Source organism: Silene latifolia, chromosome 5 (genome assembly GCF_048544455.1).
Source record: "Silene latifolia isolate original U9 population chromosome 5, ASM4854445v1, whole genome shotgun sequence".
Classification (NCBI taxonomy): domain Eukaryota; kingdom Viridiplantae; phylum Streptophyta; class Magnoliopsida; order Caryophyllales; family Caryophyllaceae; genus Silene; species Silene latifolia.
Genome location: NC_133530.1, coordinates 16,022,062 through 16,049,649, shown reverse-complemented (window position 1 = coordinate 16,049,649; position 27,588 = coordinate 16,022,062). Strand labels below are relative to the sequence as shown.

At 36.2% G+C, this 27,588-nt stretch overlaps 3 protein-coding genes across 3 annotated transcripts; 2 read left to right on the top strand and 1 right to left on the bottom strand.

Annotated features, from left to right (window-relative positions):
* Positions 1–595: 595 nt before the first annotated feature.
* LOC141656858 (mediator of RNA polymerase II transcription subunit 25-like) lies at positions 596–12,592 on the top strand. The gene is made up of 15 exons (XM_074463948.1): positions 596–955; positions 2,366–2,396; positions 3,475–3,538; positions 4,715–4,845; positions 6,733–6,942; positions 7,045–7,110; positions 7,975–8,155; positions 8,551–8,624; positions 8,720–9,574; positions 10,075–10,128; positions 10,243–10,271; positions 10,775–10,843; positions 10,975–11,059; positions 11,383–11,469; positions 11,731–12,592. The coding sequence occupies exons 1-15, from the start codon at positions 858–860 to the stop codon at positions 12,313–12,315; spliced, it is 2,619 nt and encodes an 872-aa protein (XP_074320049.1). The 5' UTR covers positions 596–857; the 3' UTR covers positions 12,316–12,592.
* A 410-nt stretch (positions 12,593–13,002) lies between these two features.
* LOC141654917 (tabersonine-19-hydroxy-O-acetyltransferase-like) lies at positions 13,003–14,328 on the bottom strand. Its single transcript, XM_074462024.1, has one exon. The coding sequence runs from the start codon at positions 14,326–14,328 to the stop codon at positions 13,003–13,005; it is 1,326 nt and encodes a 441-aa protein (XP_074318125.1).
* Positions 14,329–17,197: 2,869 nt separating this feature from the next.
* Positions 17,198–26,581, top strand: LOC141656857 (protein SEMI-ROLLED LEAF 2). The gene is made up of 21 exons (XM_074463947.1): positions 17,198–17,277; positions 17,374–17,454; positions 17,650–17,820; positions 18,318–18,392; positions 19,502–19,617; positions 20,051–20,165; positions 20,298–20,426; positions 20,624–20,671; positions 20,780–20,946; positions 21,031–21,224; positions 21,652–21,944; positions 22,265–22,414; positions 22,653–22,961; positions 23,041–23,190; positions 23,490–23,565; positions 24,039–24,166; positions 24,713–24,913; positions 25,192–25,332; positions 25,417–25,539; positions 25,851–26,060; positions 26,193–26,581. The coding sequence occupies exons 3-21, from the start codon at positions 17,686–17,688 to the stop codon at positions 26,349–26,351; spliced, it is 2,919 nt and encodes a 972-aa protein (XP_074320048.1). The 5' UTR covers positions 17,198–17,277; positions 17,374–17,454; positions 17,650–17,685; the 3' UTR covers positions 26,352–26,581.
* Positions 26,582–27,588: the final 1,007 nt, after the last annotated feature.

Below are 27,588 nucleotides of genomic sequence, written 5' to 3'. Positions count from 1 at the left end.
ATCCCCTTCACCATTAAATCATCACCACCTCACCGAAAACCCTTACTCTGTCCGACCCCACGCGTGCCAACCTCGGCCAGCCAACCCCCACCCTCCCCCCCCGCGATTGTCGGCACTCCCCTTCCCTGCTCCAAGCACTCCCCCTCCCATACTCCCCTTCTCTACTTCGACCACCATTGTCCACCATACCCTGCTCCGAATGCCACTGTCCAACAAATAAACCACCATGCCTTCCGCCAACAACATAATTGAAGAACTTCTAGTATGATTATAAACCCTAATTTTAGGACAAACTAATTAATAAACAATAACCAAGTTTTTAATAATTGTAATTGAAGAATTGAAGAATTGTAATCCATTGTTCAAGTTCTATAAGAAGTAGGTTTTAATTTTAGGAAAAATGGTACATAAAAAACTTAATTTGTTTAGATTTAGGAAAAAGATAAAATATGAAAACTTTATGAAAAAAGGTTTGTGAAATACTAAAATCCGAATGTGAAAAGGAATCACCGTTTAAAAATACACAAATTTTGTTTAAGACAAGTATATAAAATCAATTTTATATTTAAGAGGACCGTTTTAAGGGAGACCGATTAGATATCGGGTTGGTTATACTTTGGTGAACGCGTGGTCTGTAAACAGTATAAAAAGCAGATCACAAAAGACGAACAGACATTAAACAAACAAACAAAGACAAACTCATTCGTCGAAAGTCGAAACAACAAAATAAAATTCAACAAAAATTAATTAATTTAATTTAATTAGTCAAACAAAACCCAGAAAAACCCATCTTCTGGATTGATCCTCTTTAATTGAATGTAATTAAGCTCTAATTAATCATAATTTATAACAATTTAATGGCGGATAAGCAGCTTATAATTGTTGTTGAAGGAACTGCTGCAATGGGTCCTTACTGGAAATCCATTGTTTCAGATTACCTTGATAAAATCATCAGGTTATTTTTTTGTTGTTTATAATTTTGATTTTAATTTAGTTGTTTTTTGATGTAATTAATTGTTTATTATTATGTTGATGAGAATATGGGAAATTTTGTTGGTTGATTTAATTGGGTTTTTTTGTTAGTATTTGAGTTATGGTTTAGTGATCATTCGTTAGTGTGTTGAGTTATTAATGTTGTATTCATGGTTTATACTCACTCTGTCTCGATCATTTGTTTACTTTTGATTAAAATAGCCCCAACAATGAATAGAAAAAGGTAAACAAATGACCGGGAGTCGGGAACTCGGGATGGAGAGGTATGATATTTAGTGAAATGGATGATGTGATATTGTATGGAATTTGGGAAAGTTGAGATTTTTTTGGATAAATGAGTTAATTAGTGACGAGAAGTCAAAAAGGAGGAATTTTGTGAATGTTTTTGGTGTGATTTTGGTAGTGAGAATGTGATAATTAGGTACTCCGTTCTTTCGAGTTGTTTTCATAGTTTGTTCGAATTATGTGAGAGGAATTTTGATGGAACGTTTGGAAATGACTTGAAATAAGGGAGGAGTATTTGTTGGTTAAAATGTGTTGACAAAGTTTTAATCTTTGGAAAGGAGACTAGAGTAGAATTGGGTGTTTTATACAGTTAGATTGTTGAAGATTTAGCTTAGTTGGTAATGCTGAGGACTGCAAATCCTTTTTTTTGGTCGGAACAATTCCTTGCAGGTCTTTAGTGAGTCTTGTAAATAAGATGCAGCTAGTGAGATACACTTCTATGCGATTTCCATATTTTTCTTCCAGTTCGTGTATTATGTCCTTATTTTTGCCGGATTATCCCTAGCTTTCATGCCTTTACATGTTAGTCCTCGCTGAAATCAAATAAAAGGTATTGTGGCTCACAATTTTGTTTTCAAAATTCTGTGTTGTTTGTAACAACAGAATGTCTTGTGTTTATGTGGTAAGTGCCTTTTCCTGGCACCTTTCTCTTGTTGCCACAGGTTCTAGTGACTTTGGTGCACCTTGTGCCTTTTAAAACTAAGCGCTTCATTTTACACACCATAAATAGACGTTGGTGAATTGATATGCATGCTTGTTGATAGTCTAGATCATAATATACCCCTTTAGTTATTTAGCTAATTATTGCGCGAAGTAAGCCGTGTATTTTCTAGATTGATGTGTAGATACTAAAAAGTTCATTAAGGGAGTTTTTAAGCGCCGTCTTTCTTTTCTTTGTTCATATTGTGTTTCCTCTTATGCGATTACATATTAATACTTCCTTTCAGGCAAAATATGTGTTAATATATATTCCGAAAGTGTAAATTACATATTAACACATATTTTGCTCCACCACTGTATACATGTCTTACTAAAGCTGAATAATGGGATGTGGTATGTCTTTTAACTTCTTTTGCCTTCTCTGCAGGTCTTTTTGTGCCAACGACATGGGGGTGCAGGTTTGTTTTCTCTGTGTTTTTCAGAAAACAGATTTTTTTTTTTTTAAATTTCAGCCTCTACTGTATTTACGTTTTCAAGACCTACAGTTTTTCTTATCATTTCATATGAAGAATTTATTTCCCCCCCTATGAGTACAGCTCGTAAGTCAGAGAAGTCCCTTTTGTATTACTTGAGGTTAACTCAACATGAAAGTTGCTCTTCGCTATTTGATGTTCATGGATATAAAGTACGGTGAACCTTTGGTGGCAAAACTACTGTATATAAGTAGTAGAGTTCTCGTACGTGAGGTTGTTAGATAGTTAGATCCACTAGCTTTAAAGGCATAGCGCGCAATGTGGTAATAATGGTCATGGAGCATAGGGTAAGATCCGTCGGTGAAATGGAGTTGATGGAGTGAGATATTCTTCTGATATAGTAATATAGTTTGTTGAAGAACTTAGTTCAGAAACAGACTATCAAAAAGCTAAAAAAATTCAATGCCTTTCCGTTTTAATGCATTCTTTGAGACTACTAGGAACAGATTAGTAGGATTCAATTGCTAACCCCGCCTACAAGCAAAGGTGTATGAATAATGTTGGTTCACATGGCATGATGCTCGTTTGTAGACAATTAGGATCAACCCCTAAGCCGTAAATTTTTTAGCTTATTCAATATATTTCCTGAATCTTTATATTAATTTTCTTCTGTTCGGAGATGCAAAATCAGTAATTAAGTTTTTAAACCCAGTGAGTTAGAATAGTAGCATGTCACTTTGCACAAATAATATAGGTGATTAGGTTCTAAGATAGTCCGTGGTCGAAAAAAAAAACATTTTTGTAGCTTCACCTCTGGTTGGCGATATACTTTAGCTTCTAATTCTCTCTTTCATTTACGTCAATCTCTACAATGTGCTAGCCCTGTCCTCAACAGGTTGTTTATTGGGTTTTAAAAAGCCCGAGGCTTGTTTATTTTACAGTTTGGTTTCTGATATATGCTTTTTGAATTTATTTATAATAGATAACAGGTTGTTGTTTCTGAAATGCATTTTACGGTCAGCATTTCAACATGTCTCTTAACCCATTTATTCTCAACATGCAGAAGTCATCTGCTTCAACGTTTGAGCTGGCCTTGGTTATGTTTAATACGCATGGACCTTATTCTGGTACGTATACTCGAGTACGAAATCTCTGACGTTCAACCTCCATGAAGCCTTGCTTAGTAAACATTATCGTTTCTCAATTATTCTTGTTCAGTGAAATTTTTGTATTTCATTTTTGAGGACTGAGACTTGATGTTGTTTTCTAAGTTTTGCTCTCATCTTTTCTTTCAAGGATTTGATAAGTGATGGAAAGTTTAAACTTAGTACTTGTTTTAGCATCGTAGCTCTTCACATTGATTTTTCAACTATATTTATCAATTTCCCACACAATTACTTAGTTTGTCAGCTAGGCGCTAACGGCAGTTGCTTTCTCTCAATTTGGGTGTTGGTCTTTGCCCTACGTAAATCCCAGACTTTGTATGCTAAATCTTTAATTGCCTGGACGATAAACCCTGAAAATTTATGCGAATGGTGCTACATAAATCCAGAAATACCGTATGTAAAAGAAGTTTCAAAAACCTTCCTTTGATGAACATTTCATCCAAACTTCGACCAAAAGTTTGCTTTGCCCTGAACTGACGTTTGGTAGGATTAAAATACCATTCCTGATTAATAATTGCTGGAAAATGCCTGTTATTTTCACTAAAACCGACTTTTGGTAGGAAGTATGGAGGAAATGCTTAGCAAGGTATGTGTCTTGAAATAGAGTTAGGAAAATAGTGTATAAAAGGTAGGATTTATTCTCCTTCAGTTATATTCTTTAAGACTTATGAGTATACTGTGTTCTCTCTTGATTTTGAAATTAAATAGATATCGCCTATTATTGCCTATTGGGTACTTCTATTTTGATGAGGATTTAATGACGGCTATATTGATTATTGCTTACTGTCCAATTTTATCATCAGTTCATATCCATTGACATCTTCTCAGCAAAAAAGCGCTGAAAAGAAACTCAGAGTCAAAATAAGTAGACGCGATGTTCTTTTAAGATCTCGATGCATAGAAAAACCATTTGGTAGGAATTTTGTGTACAAGGTTAAAGTTGGTCCCTAGCATTACTTTCACCATGTCAACATTTTGGTTCTCTAGTGTGTATTTGTTATAGAATTTGTGTTCATATCTTCCGTGAAAACTAACTGTTAAACAATTCAGTTATGTGCTTTCCATGAAATAGACAGAGATATAATTATTTTGAAAAGCTGGACTCTTTAACATAATTTCTTGTGGTCTTTTAATCAGCTTCCTTGGTTCAGCGAAGTGGGTGGACTAGAGACATAGACAATTTCTTTGGCTGGTTATCTTCCCTACCATTTTCTGGTGGTGGATGGAGTGACGTTGCAACTGCAGAAGGTCTTGCCGAGGCTTTAATGGTGTGTGTTTTTACTTTATAACATTTCTAGCTCCTCTGAATCTATTTTACTGCATTTAAATCTTTGCTGTGTCCATTTTTCTCTATTTGCTCTAAAACGGGAAAATAGCTACCACTAAATTTATTCTGGCATTTATGAGATCCTTTCAATAATCCTATTCTTAAGTCATGGCTGCCGTATCAATCCTTGTTGAGTGCACAGTGGTATGCCTTCTGTTTCAGTCTTTTACCATATAGCCTTCAGAACGAGTTTCTATTTTTCCGTTTTTATTCATGAATTTCTTTATTCTGATTCATTTATTAGTTCATTGGGATTAGTAGATCATGTGTTTGAGTATGTATCATGGCCATAGCTTCAAGTCTCGGCTTCATTCTCAATTACGAATTTCCGATATTGGCTGTCACGGCCTAATCTTGCTTGATACAGCCAGTATCGCCTTAAAATGAAGTAAATGCTGTTGCAGTAATTTGCAAACCCTTTACAAAATGGTCCCATTTTGATGTCGCGGCCTTTATATAATACTATGGCCATACAAGAATCTATTGTCTGCGACCCTTAAAAGAAGGTGATACAAGGAATTTTTAAGGTATGGGTTTCATGGTTGTCAGACTAGCCTTCCATTTAAGGAAACTGTGAGTGGCTTCTCTAAAGTATAATATTTCTATCATTCTCTGCAACGGTTTTCTTTCTTGGATTTCTGAGTCTTTTATGTGCACTCTCCTTAAAAGTGGCATATGAATCCGACCTAATTTTGCTTATGGATAAGGATATCATCAGGGTGGGGCTAGGTGGATGTAAGCTCCCCTGCACATGTACCACTTATGCAAATTTTTACCTATACCCAACACACTACCTGCTGCCGCCGTGGTAAAAGGGTCCAAAAGAATGCCAATTGGTGGAGATCTAAAAAACTATACCGCTACCCTTATGAGTCATGATTCTATCCTCTATTTTTTGAGTGGAGAGTATTTTAATCACGACAAAAATAGTATAGTATCGTGTTTGCTCCAAATCAAGATTTTCAATTATTTTTTAAAATGGAAAAGGTCAAAATTTTAAAAATACGCATAACTAGTTAGCTACATTAAGTATGTTGATAATTGGGGTAATGCTATGGATTGTTTAGGATGCAAAATCCACTCCCGCTTCACAACCCTTGGTGGGTATATTGTTTATCCCCGTACCCGCCCCACTGTATGTCCAAACTCTACTTATACCCGCTCCAACTCACCAAGTGGGGAGGATGCAGTGCAGTTTCTGCTTTTACCCGTCCTACTTACATTCCTATGGATGGACTTGAAAATATGAAATATCTGTCCTTTTATCGTACTTTTAGATCTCACCAAACTTAAAATAAATAATTTTCATATTGTCACTTAGATAATTTATGGGGATCAAGGAGAGTATGGTGACGGAGAGGGCACAATGGAGGGAAAGGATACATGTGGATTTTTAGTATTTGATGTTATTTGACATATTTAATGTTTTTATTTAATTTTTAAAAAAATTATTTGTTCTTCTCTCCTTTATTACACCTTTTTTACCAACCACTTTCTTATATTCTCGATTTAAATTTTAAGTTTTTATAAAAGAAATCCGGAATTCGATTTTAAAACCTATAAGTTTACCTTGACTTTATATTACCTTTCGCTCTCCCTTTTGTTTTTCATTTTTCCCTTTTCTTTTTTTCTTTTCGCATTTTGAGGTGTGCGTTCGTTCACCCATGGACGGTTCTAAAGGATGATTCATGTCAGCCGACCCCAAATCATTTTGGGATTAAGGCTCTGATGTTGTCGTTGTTGGTATTGTCACTTAGATAATTTGACCTGCTGCACATTTGCATTCTAGCCATGAACTGGACTTTGATTATGTTTGTTTGCATGTCAGATGTTTGCTATCCCTCAAAATGGATATCAGTCTCAGCAGAATTTGGATGGTAAAAGGCACTGCATTCTTGTTTCTGCCAGTAACCCTTATCCCTTGCCGACACCAGTATACCGACCGGCTATTGAAAGTATGGAGCCAGCTGAAAATGGTGAATCACAAATGGAAAATCTTCTAAATGACGCTGAAACTGTGTCCAAGTGGTTTGGACAGGTACTGGATGAAATTTGTAATTGTCTGTGGGGCATCCTCCCTTTTTTAATTAAAATTATTATTGTTGTTGAAAATATTAGTTTGACTTTGCTTTGCTTGCAGTGCTCTGTCTCTTTGTCAGTCATCTGTCCCAAACAGCTACCGAAGCTTAGAGCCATTTACAATGCGGTAAGCATTCTAGTTTATGTGTAGAGAATAAACATGGTGGGATTGTCCAGTATCTTCAATGTTATTATTTATCCCGACTTCACAGCTTCATTTTCGTATTCGTGACTGAGGATGACTGCTCAGTATTGTGTTGGAAGTATCTTCTTCATAGCACTGATTTGTATAGCTAAGCTAAGATTATTTAAAGAAGACAAAAGAAGAAAGAAGAAAGTATAATTAAATTAAATTAATTTATTCTAGTTTCTGGATCCTTTTATATCCCTTTGCTTCATCCTCGTATTAATGCACCTCGCCTAACAAGAGGATTCTTGGGTATTATTCGTACGGAAGTAAAGGCAAGAAAGAGCTAGAAAAGTTAAGGTTGAGAAAATACTAGCATGGTTTGTTTGGTTTTTATATAAATGATGGAGGTTGTATTTTCTATGGGTGCTTAGAAGGCTCATCCACATGGCCTGATCAGTTTGTAAGCAGCAAGTCTGGGACTTTTCCTCGCATTAAAAGATAGATTAGAGAAAGAAGGAATAGTAATCGGGTTCTCTTTATTTCATAGTATAAACATCTTCCTGTTGCTAATGTTGATAACTTTTCCTCCTGTTTGACCAGAAGTAAGTAACTTTGCTTCTTTATTGATAGGTTTTGAGGTTTCTATTTTTCCGGGACACTTGTAAAAGAGTCTCGATTGAAAATAAAGTCAAGATTTATTAGATCAGTAGCATGTTATGTTATAACCAGCAGATTGATGATTGTTTCTTACCATACCTTGATTTTATGTTATCTTTCTTGATTAAGTTGGTTTGGGACTCCCAGCTTGGAAGTTTTACGCCGATTCAAGAAAATGATGAATATCATATGTTGTAATTGTAGGCTAAGAACCAGAGAACATCTGAACCAGCTGTTGATGTTAAGCAACCCCACTCTCTTGTTTTATTATCGGAAAACTTCGTCGAGGCTTGTGCCGCATTAGGTCGATCAGGCTTGCCACCAAGTCAGAATCCTGTCTCAATTCTGCCACCTGGGTCTGGCCCTCCAATTTCTTTGCCATCAGGTTGCCATTGTAGTTTTGTTAGCTATGTCAAGTTTTCTTCTTAAAATTTCTTAAAATAAATGTTAATAAATTTGCGGTCCAGTGTGTCTAGGATTTAACTTTTTGACAATTATTTAAAACGTCATCGTAAGATGGTAATTCTTTTACAAAGTTTGTTTCTTGGTTCTCCACTAATTGTTAACAGAGTATCTAAGTACCACTCACGACTTTCAATTAAACATTTTTACAAGAAGTGTAAACTTTAAGTTTGATGGAGCTACAAGAAGTGTTTTTAACTTGTTTTCTGAAAGGAGCAGTAAACAGTATGACATTTATGGTTGCTATGGTGATGTATCATAAAGCTTCTGTGGTTAATTATCGTCAAATAACATATATATTTTGGAAACCTGTTTCAGCCAACGGATCTATCTTGAATAAACCCACCATATCTACAGGGAATGTTGCTCAGCCTCAGGCAACTATCAAAGTGGTATATCCTCTCTGTAACTTGTCTTTTCTTTTGTGGTTTGCCAAAATTTCGCACTTTCAGTTTATGCTGAGTTATGTTTCAATTTTTTTTTTCAGGAGCCAAGTACATTGACTTCCATTGGATCTGGACCTGCTCATCCTAATATGCCTTCTGTGCCTCGTGCTTCTGCTCCAAGTGTTCCTAGTTTGCAGGCGCTTTCACCTCCTTCTGTATCCCAAGAGACTACTTCGAATAACGAGAGTGTAGCTGACCTCAAGCCAGTGGTCGGTGTGGCACAAACCTCTAAACCTGTTGTTGGTACTCTACTAAACAACATCTCTAATATACGAGGAATGTCTGGATTAACTTCTCTTGGATTGCCTTCAATGGGTGGTAACCCTATTGGTACCCATATGTCAAACATGATATCTTCGGGGATGGCATCAGCTGGAGTAGTTCCTCAAACAGTTTTGTCTTCTGGGCAATCAGGTGTCTCTTCAGTACCTGGACCCGGCACCATTACAGCAGCTTCACAGCCTGTACAAAATACTGCCATTAATTCATTTTCTACTGCAACTTCTAACGTGACTGCAAATTCAAACCTTGGTATTTCTCAGTCGGCGACCAATCTTCAAGGAAGTGTGAATAACAATATGGGGTCCACTGTATCAGGACTGGTTCAAGGAAATGTGAATAACAATATGGGGTCCACTGCATCAGGAATTGGTCAAGGAAATATTCCACCAATGGCACAAAGTGGGAGTAACATGAATGCAAACATCGTGCCTAACCATTTAACTAACGGCGGACCGCCTGTTACTGGGTCTATGCTTACTCAAGGAATGCCTCAGCAGGCACAAGGAGGAATGCAGTCTGTTGGGATGAACAATGCAGCCTCTCTTATGCCGATGTCTCAACAAGGTCCAGCTTCCATGCAACCATCACAGTCCAAATATGTTAAAGTTTGGGAGGTAAAAAACGTATTTCGCTAATCGTAATTCTAGTCATGACTGTTCGTCTTCCTTTTTTTTTTTTTTTTTTTTTTTTTTTTTAATTTAATTCGCTGTTTTTGCAATTACAACTAATTGCTTGGGAAAGGAGGGGGTAAACGACTATGAAGATTGCAGGATTTGTAGGACATATCGCATGCTTTAAAAAATGTGTAAACAAGATATAGCATAAGTCATCATCTTCGTGACTGATGAAAAGGCTAATTTTTCAAGTTGTCCCAAACTCGGGTCCAGACCTTGTACTGAGGTGCAATTAGTGCAGTAGAGGAACATTATTGTTAGATTACCCTTGTGCTGAGGAATTAGGCCTTTTGTGATTAGTTGGCTACGAGTACCTGGTACTGTTTTATGTATTTAGAGGCCAGCTCTTATGGTCCTCACAATCAAGCTGTTTCGTAGCAGAGTTTGTTCTTAATTTTAATAATATCCACACACTTAAATATTTGTAACTGTCTTTGCAGGGAAATTTATCTGGACAGAGACAACAGCAACCTGTATTTATCACTAAATTGGAGGTACTATCTCAGACATGCACTCAATATTCCTTATTATTCCATATTATTGTGTAAGAACAGTATTGAAATACATGTTAGCCGATGAGTTTCTGAATATATAAACTTTTCTTTCAGGGGTATAGAAATGCGACAGCCTCAGAGACGTAAGTTGGACAAATCTTACCTACTTGACCATTTTCTGCAATATGTTCTGTGCTTTCTATCTTCTAAGCTTGTTATGTGCTTAGCTGAATGTGGTGATTCCTAATTAAGGGGTTAGATCTTGAGTTTAATATTTCCCGTCTCATCCCTTTGTTTTGGTTGCTTTGCTTTTGGATCGATATTTCATACAAGCATTGCAGCCTGTGTAGGTAGGCTTCTGGGTATCTATAAATAGGTTTGAGTGTCATAGTGGTAGGATACTCCAGTTACGGAGATGCGGCTGAAAATATTGAGGGTACAAAAGTAACAAAACTGTATAAGAAATGTAACCCAATGGTTGAGACGACAAAGAAGGGATTTCGTAAAAGAAACAGACATATAAGTGGTTTGCATGGCCAATCGGCTGCTCCAATTTTCAGCGAAAAATGTAAAATGAAATGGAAGTGCTATGAATTATGATTTTCCGCTTATACATCTTATGAAATTCTCTCTTATTTCATTTCAGACTTGCAGCAAATTGGCCTCCAACCATGCAAATAGTTCGTCTTATATCTCAGGATCACATGAATAACAAGTAACGTTATTTTCTTCCTCAGAATCTGCAGGATAAACAATATCCTTGTTTTGCTTTTATTCTGTATTTGACAAATGCATCTGTTTGAAAGCTGTTTCTCTAACATTATTTGTTGTTATGTCTCACTTCAGGCAGTACGTTGGCAAAGCAGATTTTCTTGTTTTCCGAGCAATGAATCAGCATGGGTTTCTTTCACAGCTACAAGAAAAGAAACTTGTAAGTTGGCTCTTTGTTTTAGCTAATGTTAGAATAAAAAACGAAGTTCTTGTAGACTTGTAGAGCAACTTTTATTGGTGTAAGCGGAGCCATAAGCGCAATTTTGGTCATGAGTACCTCCACCTAGCGGCTTTCAGTCCTGCTGTTCTACAGTAGCACTATCCGAGTGAACGCCACTTTAAGAAGCCGTACTTTCAAAGTTTAGATCCTTAAATCAAAAGTTTGTGAATGTTCGGGTCTTTAAAATGGAGTTAACTCGCACTGGATGCAATTATCAGTTATTTATTTTGCTTAACTTAGTTTCCTTCTGTGTATGTCTCTAGTGCGCAGTCATCCAGCTGCCATCTCAGACTCTGCTGTTATCTGTTTCTGATAAAGCATGCCGCTTGATAGGAATGCTTTTCCCGGGGGTATGTTCTTCTGCTTCTTTATCCAGTTATGCTAGACATTATCGTCTAATTTACGACTTTATTTTGGATATGAAGTTATAAGACAACCTGAAGGCAAACGAGAATAATCTTAAAAAAGTTGTAGCGTAGTTGTTGCGACTTTGTGAGAAAATGCTTGTCAAAGTTGACATAGTTTGATCCGTAAAGTTGAATAGGGACAATATAAATGAGATGAGGGAGTAGTTAGTAACTCGCTCACGTGTTCTTTTTTGTATCGACCAGGATATGGTGGTCTTCAAGCCACAAATACCCACCCAGCAACACCAGCAACAGCAATTGCAGCATCAGCAGTTGCAACAACAGCAACAGCAACAACAACTTCAGCATATGCAACAGCAACAGCAACAACAGCCAACCATTCAACAGCTGCAGCAACAAATTCAGCAACAACAGCCGTCCATGCAACTTCAACAACAAATCTCGCAACTCCAGCAGCAGCAACAACTTCAACAACAACAGCAGCAGCAGCAGCAACAACAACAACAACATCAACAGCAACAGATCCCTACACTTCAGCAACAACAAATGCAGCAGCTTCAACAACAACAGCAACAAATCCCACAACTTCAGCAGCAGCAACAACAACAACAGCAACAAATCCCGCAACTTCAACATCAGCAGCAACAACAACAGCAACAGCAGCAATTACAGCAGCTACAACAGCAAACCCAACCTCAGCAAATGGTTGGTGGAATGGGTCAGGGTTATATGCAAGGTCCTGGCCGACCCCAAATGGTTCCACAAGGACAAGTACCTTCTTCACAAGGGACCCCGCCTAATATGCCTGGAAATGGGTTTATGGGCTAGTCTCGGGCTCTCGGCCTTTCTTGATGAACCAACTGTCCAACTGTATCGATTATGTATACCTATAAAATATGGCCCCTCTTTTTTCTTCATTTATATGGTTGGTTTTGCCAAAGTACAATTCTCGATTTTATGTATGTGAGGAATGGCTTCAATTATAATCTCATTTGTAAGGCAAGTGAGGCACTTCATGTAGTAATTATGTTCCTGGTAACTGTAGGAAACTCATTTATCTTAATTATGAAGTATATATATTTGTAAGCAACATTTTTCCACAAAATATTGTGAACACTCCCTAATGTTGTTTGTGAGCTTTTTAAGACAAGATTTGGATGTCGAGACAGTATCAGTAAAACATATATCCAAGACAGTTTATTTTTTCTTTTTCATATCAGCAATATGACGAAGGAGGATTTTCCGCGGTTCCATTTCATACTTTGAGAAAAAAATGTGAAAGTGACAAGTGATAACGGTTCCATTTTGATACTTTGAGAAAAATAAGCTCAAGGGGTGACAAAAATTAAAGAGGGTATTGAGTTTCAGTACCATCTTCTCACATATACATGTGGGCCCTATACATTTCTCTTTCCATAATACGGGATCTTCATTGTGTATGTGAGAAGGTGGTATGGACCAGGTGGCATTCTATCATCGGCCAAAACTAATACATAATTCACTTTTAGGATCAATTCATAAAGGACTAGGATTCACACAAGCAAAATCAAGAAGCTCCTTATCAAGCTCAAAAATCTCCATGATTTGATCTTCTAAAGTCACCCATGCTTCTATATCATCTCCCACCCTTGCATCACACAAGAATATGCAATTCTTTATCGGGTTAGCGCGAAAACTAACCCAACCCGGTTTTCCAAACCCGAAATCAACCTCATAAAATGGAAATCTACACCAACTACTAATCAAAAGCATCTCAACATTCATGTCACAACTTAATTCACCTAATTTCTTGTATGAATTGTATATTTGTAAAGACCTCTCATTTCCCAAGTCTTGATCCTTCACAAATTCCTCACAAAATCTTGACATTCCTTCTTTTAAATCACACACTATCCCATGTAATCCCATGTCATTCTTACCAATTTCCACCAAATTATGCAATGCAAAATTACCAATATGATTTCCTAACAATGTTGGTCTCATTCTAGTCCTTAAATTCACAATAACATTCACAAATTCCGGCTTTTTTCGAGATAAACTTGTATAAGCACCCAAAATACTCCTACAAATTAAACCCGAAACTGTCTCGACTCGAGTTGGGTTAAGTTCCCTTAGCCCACCCATTTTTTCATCACTATACCTTAAAAGTGAATTAATCTTTGACATGTTAAAGACAACCCTTTTTGTTAAGCAATTTTTATGAGCACTTAATAATATGGGTGAAAGAGTAATTTGACCATATGTAGGAAAGTATGACCCACCAATGAACTGTGGACATGGATTGAAATTCGGGTTTTGAGTCATAGTCGCCCAGTCATTCATAAAGGTAGCAATGCTACTAGCATCAGCCACCTTATGAGAAAAACAACCACCTATCGAAATTCCACCACATTTAAAGTGTGTTATTTGAATTTTAACCAGACTATCGATTAACTTTCCATTTAGAGCTTCATTGCCCGAAATAGGTAACATTTCGGGCACAGACTCAGACTCAGGTTGTTGCAAAATGTTGAATAATCGACAATTACAAAAACCCACGTCCAAATCGACTCCTTTGTCATTGCAATCAATTTGATTATCTGAGTTTACTCTCCCTGCAAAAGGGTAGTACTTGGTTAGAGTTTTAGAGAGTGATATTTTGAGTAAATTGGTGATATTTGAAGAGGTAAATTGTGGGTTTTTATGGGTGTTATTATCATGAAGGTAAAAGAAAATTACCCTTGTGTAAATATGTGGAGATAGTTGATCTAAAAGGGATGATTGCATGGGTTCTTTGTTTGATGGAGTTGCATGGTAAGGTTTGATTGTTTCTTTGGATAATATTTCTATTTCAATTTGCATGGTTAAATTCAATAGGTATTTCAATGTTTGTGAAACATGCATAAATATTTTGCAAATACTTTATTTATGATAGTTACTTTGTAACACTTTGATTTATGTTTTAATAACTTATTTTGTGAGTTTCATATAACATTCCTAGTATCATTAATTTCAAATTTCGTAACATTATCACTAACACGTAACCAGGGACGAAGCTAGGGTAAAATTTTGACCCGGGCCGATTTCAACTTCGTCCCATGTTTATGCTCATTTGTCATGGACGATTTCACGTCATTATTTTAACATTTTGATATATTTATTTTTATATGGAACATACAAAGTAATATTTATTTTTTCAACAGACTTACTCCATATTTGAGACGGTTCTATTATAAACTAAGATAATAGGGAGTAGCACTTTTTATCTATACTATGAAACAAATCCAAAACATAAATGATATAAACCTATTTTAAGACGTTCTATTGTAAACTAAGGTAAGAGGGAGTGATGGTAATATTTTACCTACTTTGCAAATACAAAATATAATTAAAAATATATAGGCCAAGTCATCCAAGGGCGGAGTATAGTCAAAGGTAATTATGAAAATTGTAGAAGAAAAAAAAAACCAAATGTTAAAAAGAGGCGTTTAGGTGAGTCGAACCCACAACTAAAAACAAGTACTCCATCCTTTCCTCTAGTGCTTACCATTTTACTCATACAGATTAATGCTATACTTATTACCATTTGATCATTTGTTAACACAAATTCTCATTGAAGACATGACATATCCGTCACAAGCTGAAGACGGATACCATTTTACCTCACAATGTACCCACTTTTTCTCTCTCTGCAACACTATTCATGTGGTCCCCTTTCTCCACTAACCCATTTTGTTACCATTTTATCTCACAAAATATCTGTCACAAATGGTAACCCGTCACAAGGGAGACCAATTGATTTATTAATTATCCTAAAAATGTCCACCCGGGCCATGGCCCATTCGGCCAAGACCATTTTTCGTCATTGCACGTAACTCTTCGGGTGTGAAAAAATAAAAGTAATGAAAATAGTTATGGAACACATAGTAAGCACTAAATAGATTATACATCATTTGTATTATCACTGCTTGTATAGTTTCTGAGCATTAACACAAATTCTTGAGTTTTGTTTTAAAAATTATGAGTTTTATTATAAAGTTTATGAGTTCATTCACTTAAATATTAAACTCAAAAATTACAATAAAACTGAAAAACATTACATATAAACTTAGTTATATTTGAATTTTGATAAGAGAAAAAATTAAAATCTAACTTATAGATTTTAACAAGCTTAGAAAAATACATATATACTCAAAAACAAATAAAGTTTGAGGTAATAAACTCAGAAAAATTACACATATACTCAAAAACAAATAAAATCTGAGTTAATACATCCGATTATGTTCTTTTTTCTCCATAATTAGACCTGTAATTCTAAATGATTAGCTCGTTTGGTTGCCCCTTGTAAATCATGGGAGTTGGAAAATCTTATGAATTGCAAAATAAATACTTGTTTGGTTGCCCCTTTTTTGGCAAAGTTTGGAATTCAATATTCCAAGGAGTTTCTAACTCTTCCCTAATGGAGGAGTTGGAATACCTAGGCTCCCTAGGTAATTTCAAACTCCCATGGAGTTGAATTCCTATATAGGTAATCAAACGGATTTTTTAAATTCCTAGAAGATTCATGCGGGAACTTAATTCCCATTGTAAGAATATATTGGGTCAAATACAATTTATGTGGACACGCTATTAAACCGGTTGTATTTGTTAGCTATCATTTAAGTGTAGCCCAATACAGTGATCCATCGGGATAATATAATACGGGCATAATTATATACGTCTTATAAAGTATGGGTCGGATATCTTAATTGTGTAGATACCCATTAGGGCTTTAACTGATGCATGATGGACGTATCAGAATAAGGCAGCTGTTATAGGGTAATAGGGTTTTATATCCCCTTCCTATATATAAGCTGGGTTATGGTCCCTGACAGCCCACTTTTACCTAAACTCTTAAACATCTCATCCTTAGAGAGAACCCTAAGGAGAGTGTGTCATAATCTGGATCTCAAGTTCATCCGTTCATCCTACTCCTATGGATCCATCAGGTACGCTTCCGCTTCTCCGGTTTACCAATTAATTGCATGTGGGATAGTGTGTTTTGTGTGGTCCAAATTCACTTTCTTATTTCTTGTGCAAAAAGGAAAGGGGAAGAATATACTCCCTCCATTCAACTCCACTTTACATGTTTGCTTTATCACGTTTGCCAACGCGAGTTTTACGCGCTAAATAACTTTAGCTATGTATTTGCAAAAATTATAAAAGTTAGATATTTTTAATGTACTCTTAAAGACGAATCAAATAAGATCCCACATGAATATATTTTAACTTATGTATCGAGAGAAAATTGAAGTTGAATGTCCGCTTGTGAATAGTGTGCAAATGAGAAACCTGCAAAGTGGAGTTGAATGGAGGGAGTAGTGAATAGGAGGGAGTATGAAATTATGGTCTCCTAAGGATTTAATTCTAACAACCATGAATTCTATTTTCCTATGGAGTTGTATTCCAATGGACAACCAAACGATTAGACTTAGGTAAAATTTCCCAGGTTTAAACCTCAAGTTTCTTTTGTCATCCGAAAAAAAAAACATAAATGGGACAAATGATCCACTATTTATCAACGGGACTACAAGAGATTTACCCGGACTTGACAAACAGGTCAAATCAAAACGGGTCGGGTCATTTCCGGGAAATTTCTTTCATTTTCATATCCAGAAAATGTAACGAGAAAAAAGGGGGGAAAATTAAATCTTTGGGAATATATATAGCATAACCGTTTTATGCAAGATTTAAATACATGTAAGAGAGAAAGTGAGGGAGGTGCATTGGGGGACTTTTGGCCTCCATCCCCCACTGTCTGCATCTTTTAAGGTATACAAAATTTAATTTAATTGCACATTTATTAATCTTGATGTATTATTTGTCATAGTTATGATTTTGATTTTGATTATTAATGAATTATTGCAGAATTTTGATTAATTTTCTGTTCAGAAGTGATCCCAAGAGCCTAATTTGATCAAAAGGTTTAAACTTTGTTATAATCTTAAGGTGGGTACCTCAGATTTGTGTTTAATTTGATAAAATTGATGCATTTTTAGGTGTTCATGTTGGAATTTTAAGTACCCATTTGATAAATGTTGGGGATTTTGTTGTTTCATTCAATTGAATTGTGAAAGGAGAGACCTTTCCGTGTCGGAATTCGTAAAACTTGTATGAATGGTGATTTGGTGTTGAAATTTATAGGGGTTAGGAGGCTTGGAATTCTGATATTTGAAGAAGATGGGTGTTATGTCCAGACGGGTTTTACCCGCCTGTGGTATCATTTGCTGTTTCTGTCCCTCGCTGCGAACAAGGTCGAGGCAGCCAGTAAAAAGATATAAAAAGCTCCTCGCAGAGATATTTCCTCGAAATCAGGTTGGATTTTGTGCTCTTCTTAGCTCCTGAGTTTGGCATTAGGATTGTTTTTGTGGTTCACGTGTAACATTTGGTGGCTTTTGTTCCAAATGAATGTTAGACTTAACAAGTGGACTTTACTGTCTTTCCTGATTTTGAGACGTTCCCACATGTGAGACCAACTTAAATACTCGTATGTTCCTCATTTCATAATATATGGATAGCTATCACATATGAGGCTCTCTCATATAACCAATGAATCGTGTATGGACTATAATTTTGAGTTCGTGCTGATCATAAATTAGAGTAGATTGAGGTCTTCTTGTGGTTGCAGTTCGTCTCATTTGTGCACTCATGTTGCATTTAATTCTGACGCGGACAGTAAGGCACTTATGGGATTTGTAGCTTACATGGTAGTTTACCATTATGCTGATTGAGCAGGCACTTTTTGGCTGTTTCTTAGTGTTACTAGCTATTCCCTTAACAATATATGAATTGCTTTATGTTTTCTGTTGCAGGAGATCGAGCCTAATGACCGAAAGATCGGAAAGTTGTGTGAATATGCATCCAAGAACCCATTACGTGTTCCAAAGGTGAATTGGATTTATTGTTGTGTATTCACGTGTTTCTTTATGGAGCTTTTTATCCGTTTATTTCCTTTTCTGGATTACTTAGTACTGGCCACTTACAGTGTGGAAGTTTTTTTCCCCTAAGAAGTAAAAATGGAAACTATCTCGAAACAGTAATACACGGGCAAATGAAATTCGACAACTTCATACCCTAATTTTGACGATACTGCCATTCTTTTCTGATCAAGAAAGGTATCCGTGGGAGAATGTTCTGATTCATTTGACATTTATAGAAAGAGTATCCATGAGGCGTCTTAGGTCAGAGTTTGCTGTTTTACAGCTATTTAGACTAAAAAGAGGCCTACTACTGTATTGTAGGGATGGTTAGTTTCTTTCGGCTATGCTTTATAATGGGAGGCTGATGATCATTTGATTTTTGCACTGGGTTGCCAGATTCACTCAAGTAGCCTACGAACTTCAAATTGATTCTCTCAAATTCCAGTTATTTCCCAAAAATAAACGAATACGGAGTGTTGCAGATAAAGACAAATTTAGGAAACTTGAGGTTGAGTTTGGACTAAACACGATGCCGAGAAGCTTAAATCGACTATGTATTCATTTAGATAAGGAGATATTGTATTGTTTGTTGATATTTTAAGGAATTAGAAGGTTCATTTATTGGATATCTCTTCATATCTGTGAAAATCTGATGGAACTTCTTTTCTGCTGAATAGAATTATTTCTTGCTCTTATCAGAAGTTGGAATAGGGTAAGGTTGAATAAACCGTTCTCGATGCACTTGGATGCTATTCTCGTGCTAATTTTCATTTTTGGTCATCTTGAGATAGGCACTCTACGTTGCTAACATAAGAGGAATGTTGCTTACATCCAACCCCTCCATCCCGCAATTTGCGGGAGCCCTCGAGGGAATGGGATAGTGTTGTAGTTGTTGAGTAGACTGTTGTTGCATGACTTGCAAACTTATTCCATTTAATAGCCTTTTCTTGTATTTGGAAATGTTACTACTTGCCTATGCTAATTTTATCTATAAAGATCATTTGGGGTAAAAGTGTTCTTGTTTTAGAATTTAGTATTGCTGGCAGTCCTTCACTTATTATTTGTTTACTTGACAGATAACCGAGCTCCTAGAACAGCGATTTTACAAGGATTTGCGGAATGAGCATGTCAGATCAGCAAAAGTTGTTCTCTGCACATACAGGAAATTTATCACATCATGTAAGGAGCAGATGTAAGTGTGGCACATCTTTGTTTTTTTGAATCGGTTTCTTGGTACTATACTACTATATGGTCTCAGACTTGCAGGTTACTCATGATAGCTTGAGAGCATAATTTTTTGGCCAGCCCGTCTTTTCCATATGACTATTCCACCTTTTTTTTATCTTAATATATGCCTTATTTACATGTCAAAAGTAGCTATTATATTTCTATTAAAGCGTTAAGTTCTTCCTCAGTAAGAAAACTATTAGCTGAATAGCAAGGAACTCTATGAATGAAATGATACAGTATTCTACTTTTTTTTTTTTTTTTTTTTTTTTTATGAATTACCAAGTATGGTGTCAATTACGGAGTAATATATTTGCGGCAATGTAAACTCTATCATCTTTGTTGTTCTTTGGAGGAGATGGATTATTAATATTTATATTGTCGTCTCAATTTTGCAGGCCACTATTTGCATGTAGCTTATTGGGAGTTATTCGAACTCTTCTGGAACAGACTCATAAAGAGGAAATGCAAATACTAGGTTGCAATGCTCTAGCTGACTTTGTAAATATCCAGGTGAGGAAATTCTCTCATTATTTGTAGGAGGTGATTTTTTTTGGTAAAATTATCAAATGGTAAATCAACCTTTTATTCCTGCGGGTATTTTCCCAAGCTACAATTGATGTTGATGTTGTGAAGCTATTATAGGTGAACAGCACATATATGTTCAACCTAGAAGAATTTGTTCCAAAACTTTGTCAACTAGCTCAGGAAATTGGGGACGATGATAGAGCTTTACGCCTTCGGTCTGCTGGATTACAGGCACTTTCTGCAATGGTATTGTTAAAAATCTTGATATTTATTTTTTGACAACAGCATAGCCCTTTTCAGCTTTTGTTGGAATTTTAATATTGCTTTTCCAAACCTATGATGCCTTCATTTCTTGTTCATTCATATCCTGATGGCTGATATCCATTTCCCATGCTATCTTGTTAATCTGATTAGTAATTTCCCTAAAATTGTCATCTGTTTAGGTCCGATTTATGGGTGAGCAGTCCCATATCCCAATGGAATTTGACAAAGTAAGGATGATGATCTTATTGATTGAAGTTTAAAATGTTTGGGACTCCGAAGATTTTCTAATTAAATTTTTTTGAACTTTTTTCTTTCCTTTTCAAAACTAAATATAGATCATCTCAGCAACCTTGGAAAATTTTGCTGATTTCCAAATCCAAAATGGAAATGGCAAGCTGAATAGACAAATTTCAAGTAATGTGTGTGGTCCAGGAACGAACACAGAAAATGCTAATTCCTCAATGGACCTCAGCAATGTTACACGACATTTAGAACCCCCATCGTAAGTGAATACTGCATAATACCTCCTGTTTAGTGAATATGAACTGTTGTTCAAAGTCAATTTTGGTCTTACTTCCCTTTGCAGGGATGCTTCAAAAAGCCCTTCATATTGGTCTAAAGTTTGCTTGCACAACATGGCTGGCTTAGCCAAGGAAGCTACAACTATTCGGCGTGTTCTTGAACCCTTTTTCCATACTTTTGATAATGAAGACTATTGGTCTCTAGAAAGGGGGCTTGCATGCTCAGTTATGATGTACATGATGCTGCTGTTTGAAGAAGGTTGGCATCTTTTCTGACTTTATCTTCAATTCTGCATGAAGCATGGTTTAGTGTCATTTTCATTCGGATTTGAAATGTGACATTTGACCGATCTCTCTTGTTTTAGTTTCCATTCCATTTCCAGTGGAGCCAAAGACTCACTATTCCGTTCTTTTGTTCTTTTGGATATGATGGAAAAAAGTGAAATACCTCATTAAAGTGAATGCACTTTTTTTTTGTTTTAATTGTGAAGTAGCAGTCGTTCAATGCAATTCTTGACGGAATTTTTGTTAGGGGTCATTTGGAAACATCTTTTCCATGTTAACACAACAACACCGGGTAAGGTTGCGTATATCCTACCCCCCTTACCCGCCATTTGTTGGAGTCTTTGAGGGACTGGGATAATGTACTGATCTCTCTTATTTTTCATATGTTTTCTCTAAAACAGGAGATAACTCGCATTTGCTACTTTCCATCTTGGTGAAGCACTTGGACCACAAAGATGTTGTCAAGCAACCTCTCAAACAAATAAATATCATTTTTGTCATCACACGACTTGCTCAGTTTGTAAAACAGCAGGCTTCAGTTGCATTAATTGGTGCACTAACTGAGCTGCTTAGACATTTACGCAAGTGCATACAATATTCAACAGAAGCATCTAGCTCCGGGAGTGGGGCAGATAAATTGAATGGTGATCTTCAATCAGCATTAGAAAATTGTATATCACACCTCTCAAGCAAGGTATATAATCTGACCATCCAATCCCCTTTCTTTCGGATGAAACATTTCTTGATTTGGAGCTTATAATTGCGATAAATGTTTAGGAATTCGTAAAATAAATACTTGGTATATTCCGTGGTTATTTATATAGCTATGTTACTTTTGGAGTTTGCCTTGAGCCCATGATAATTTGAATTTGTGTTTACGATCTTTTTCATAAGTATATGACGGGGAAAGAATAAAGTGTTTGGAAAAACAAAATAATTTTCAGCTTCTTTCTGTTTGTATTTGGAATTCTTTTTTCTAGAGATTTGCATTTATACATGAGATGGCTTTGGCAGATTGGAGATGTAGGCCCTGTGCTCGATATGATGGCTGTGGTGCTTGAAAATGTTAAGAACAACAATATTGTAGCGAGAGCAACTGTCTTTTCTGTATATCGGACTGCTCAAATAGTCTCTTCCTTGCCTAACATCTCATATCACAAAAAGGTGAGGTAATTTTTTTACCTCTGCACAAAAAATGGTGAGACGGTCCTACATTTCAAGGATGAGTAGAGGTTTCTGGGTGACCTCCTTTGGTTCCTATATTGAAAAAGCGTCTTAAAACCTCAGATACTCACCTTCATGTTGTAGGAGCATCCGATCCCAAAATTTGCAGATTGTTTATTTCATACTACATGCACTTAGTCTGAACTTTGTCTAACATGATCTGTATACTTAATTTCAGACGTTTCCTGATGCATTATTTCATCAACTTCTACTGGCAATGGGTCATCCTGATAATGAAACACGAATAGTGGCACACCGTATTCTTTCCATTGTGCTTATGCCTTCTTTGTTTAGCCCCTGGTCAAGCCAAAAGGATGTGCCTTTGCAGAACTGTCGGGGGTCGTCATCACTAAAGGCCACTTTGGAGGTAAATGGAGGAAGCTTCTCCACTCCAGAGAACAGTGAAGCAAAAGTAGAAGCCATGAACAAGACGAACGAGAATCCGAGTAGATCACATAGCTTCAAGAGTGCGATGACCAATGGAATGGTGAGAATGTATATTTTGAAACCGTTTCTGGTAAAATGATTTATTTACGGATTTTCTGTTTTGCCTTTTTGGTTTACAGGAGCTTGCTTCCCTCAGATTAAGTAGTCATCAAGTCAGTCTCTTGCTCTCATCTATCTGGGTTCAGGCCACATTTACAGAAAATACCCCTGCCAATTTTGAGGCTATGGCCCATATATACAATACTGCTTTGCTCTTTACTCTGTCCAAGGTTAGATTCTTTCCTCCACGCCATTGTCAGTATATTAATTATGTTTGATCATGTAATCAAACCTCTAGACCTGGCAAAATGGACCCAATCCAAATGACTCGATCTGAAATTCTGAACCCATATTAGACCCAATCCGAACAACCTAAATATGAGCAAAAGCCCGAATCGTCCTTTTCCACCCACATGTCACAGGGGAACTAACGAACTATGTATTTTCCATTAGCATGCGCAGTTTAGCCCACACTCTATATTATTGTCTGCTTCACCTGGATAACACCAGAACTGTACTTGGATTACAGACCTCCAGTCATGTGGCTCTCGTTAGGTGCTTCCAGCTAGCATTTTCTTTGAGGAGCTTCTCTCTTTATAAAGAAGGTTTGTCATATATTTACCCTCGCTCATTCCCTCGTCTCTAATAACCATTCTATAAAATGTGAAGGCCCTTACAACTAATAATCTCTTGTTCTATGGCATGGAAGTAGTCACAGAAAGCCTTCTGCATTTTCCCTTTTCATATTGTTGTACACTTTCAGACTTTCAGTGGGTCATTCCACTTAAACCAGATGACGTGTTCTTGATTTTGTTTTTTCATGAACCGATGCATTTAAAATTGTAGCTTGTGGTATATGCAATTATAGGTCACTTGGCAACCAGAACCGCCGGTGAATTTTATCATAATATAACATCAATATATTCTTCGTTGTTGGATGTTTTTGCCAATTTTCTTCTGCAATTCTCTGTTACTTTGATAGTTTCTCCTTTCTTCTAGCTTGCTATATGTCTTGTTTCTTAAGTTTTGAATGATTTTTAATTCTGAAGATTCTTACTAAATGTGCTTTTGTTTATAGGAGGTCTACTACCATCCAGAAGAAGATCTCTCTTCACCATGGCATCTTGTATGCTTATATTTTCCGCCAGAGCGGGCAATCTTCCAGAGCTGATCCCCATTTTAAAATCATCTTTGACAGATGCAACTGTAATATCCCTATCTCAAGTTATTCTTTACAAACTGTTTCTCTCCCCCCCCTCTCTACAAAACTGTTTCTCCAAAAAAAAAAAAAAAAAAAAAAAAAAAAAAAAATTGGTACTCCGAGGATTTTACATTACAAACATTATCCCACTGCCTCAATGGCTTCCGCAAGTTGCGCGATGTAGTGGTCGGATATATGCAGTCTTACTCCTATGCTGTTCTCACAGAAAGATAATATTTGAATGAACCATGTTGGAAAATGCATCGAATGAGTGGTACTTTAGAATAGAAAGAAGTGCAACCAGGTTTAGTGAACCTATTTGCTTTATTCCATCATAATGTCCTTTCTATTTTAGGAATGCATTTGATGAACAATTTGGCCAGTCACACCCAATTTGGTCCACATGTCATTTAGTAATTGGCTCTCTCCTCTTTCCTTGGTCTTTGTGCCAAAACCAAAGGACAACAAATGACCGGGACGGAGGGAGTAGTATTTTTCATGACATCAAAAATTAGTACCTTAGTTGTGATGGGAAATGCATCTGTGGGCAGGTAGATCCTTATCTTGAGTTGGTTGACGATATCAGACTGCAAGCAGTCATTAGGGATTCTATTGATAGTGGAAGGACCTATGGATCAGAAGAAGATGAAGTTGCGGCAATGATGTCTCTTTCAGTAGTAGCGTCAGATGAGCAGCAGTTGATAGAAGCGGTGATATCTCAGTTGATGTCTAAATTTGAGAAACTATCAGAGGTAACAGTCTGCAATCTGATTCTGTATTTTATATAAAAGCCAGCCTCACGATAAAAAAATTTCATGAGAATGAATGACCCATACTTATTAGTAACATCCATTTTATTGTGTTCTTTCCATTTCTCAAAATATGCGAAGAGAGTTTTAAAAATGGGAAGAATGAGCGAAGAAATGGAGAGTAATTAATGAGAATTTTCCACTTGTTTATGTCACATTAGTTTCGATGCTGACAGTCTTATCAAATATTTACAAATTTTACTATATATGGTCGGTTCTAGGATGAATTATCTGGCATCAAGCAGCAACTACAACAGGGATTTGCACCAGACGAGTCGTACCCTTTGCGGGTTCCATTATTCATAGAGATGCCACAACCATGCTCCCCACTTGCGGGAGCCGAATTTCAACCTTTTAATGAGGTTACAGTTTGTTTCTTTATTTTTTTTTCTTGCTTTGACTGGCCTTAATTTTATGACTACTACTATGATTGTTATTTTTCTCAGATTGTGCTGCCGTCACTTATTGTTGAATCCTTACCAAATGCTAATGGAAGTCATTCGGATCGGAAAACATCCATTTTCTCCAATTCTCTTGACATTCTTAGTGTTAATCAGCTTCTTGAGTCTGTAAGTACAGTTTCCATCTTACCATTATCGTCAAGTTGTCTATTCACTTTCGACACTGAGCTCTCTGCGGGAGAGTTACCGATGTTAATGGTTACAAACATTTTTATGACAGCGACCCGAGTTAGGTCATGAAACCCAATTCGAATATCAAGTTTTAGTATCGTGCTTGAGAAAGGTGTAAAAAGAACTGCATGTCCTTTTCTATCGGAAACCAGGTCACTAGATTTGCTAGCCACTGATATATGCAGGAATCGAATATCTAGTGTCCTGACATTGGATGTCTTGCCTGTTGCCTCTTGATTTGATAACAGGTGGAAGAAACGGCAGAACAAGTAGCAAACATGCCCGACTCAACTACTCTCGTACCTTATGACCAAATGAAAGATCAGTGTGAAGCCCTCGGGACAGGTAAGAATCACAAGATGTCAGAGCTCCACAGCATCAAATGTCAACAAAATTCCCAAGCAATTGTTATTTCAAGTGACTCCGAGATCAAGAGCGCTGCCACAATCACCGCCATGGTAATCATGCATGTTGTACATTGAAGTTTTAACAATTTTCTTTCAAAGACCATGATTCTTTGATTTCTCACCGTTTGTCATCTTTAAGCATATTGCTCTCGACATATATTAACAAGTCGTTTTGTCAACCAGATCTTGGAGGGATTGGAAATGACCCCAAGTCCGAGAGGCAAAGAACTAGTTATAGATCGTGATCCGTTGTACCCATGCTCACTCGAATATGGACATCAAGCTTTCCGGCTACCCCCTGCAAGCCCCTATGACAAATTTCTGAAAGCCGCGGAATCTTGAGTTGAACAGGTTTATTAATCATCTCATGTATTTATTAGTATATATAATAATATAATAATAATAATAATTTTTTTTTCCTTTAGCTACCTGTAACAGGTTTTTTTATTCATTTGAGGCCATTTTTTATTTTTTCTGTAATCAATGTCCATCTATATATACAAGTCTTGATTTTTCTACGCTTGTAATTGAATTAGTGAATTTTTTTTGTTGGTAATCCTAGAGGTTCATAACTCGAGGATCGGTCTAAAACCATATACTCCCTCTTTAGTTTTGGTCTTCTCATAACTCTCTAATTTGTATGATCGAAAATTTTTGTTGAGGGTAAATTCACTTTGAAAACATTGAATTTTACCTTTTATTTGTTGTCAATCTTGTCATACATCTATGTTTGTGTTTGCAATAATTAAAATGGAAAAAACTCCTTATGACAAATTGTATCAATCATACAACCCTTGAATCGAATATAAGTTTTATAAATACTCTAGTATGAGAGTTAATAGAGGATGTTTTATTTTAAGGATAAGAACGTAGAAGAGTATAAACGGAGAAAACAATCGGATTAAAAAGTTTGGTGTAAAAAGATCAAATGAAATGGAACAACTTGAAAAGTAATATCAATATCAAATCAATCAATCAATCAATCAATCTATATTAATAAAGGAAGCTTTTTTCGAGCGATTACAGAGACTCCAAATTTGATCAAGATGTTAATTAATAATTGGAGAAAAACAAATTTTATCACATCATGATCATAAGCAACCGTATAGATGAAATTGTACAGCTAATAGAATTCTACTACGAGTATCTTTTATGCAAGCCAAATTTTATACAGCTACTTACGCATATAATATATGCAATATTAACTATAATAATAACTATATAAGCTATGGGAGAATCTTATCAAACCAACAAAAGAAACCGTTACAAAATGGAAGGACCCATCTGATTTGGAGAAAGAGACTAATTTTTTTATTTAGTATTAATTAATTAATAAGCGATTTTAGAATGTTTGTAAGAATAGGATTCTACTTATGATTATTATATAGGGAGATTATTTTTCATAAATCATAGAGCATATGTTTCTATTTATTTCACGTGCTCCTAGATCAACCCTAATAGACTATCAAATTTTGTGCATTTTTACGGTTTAGCAAATTCTCTATGTTCCAATTGTCTGACTACTAATTTGTTTTTGGTGTATTCCTTATCGCAGGTATGAGCCATTGCTTTATAGTCA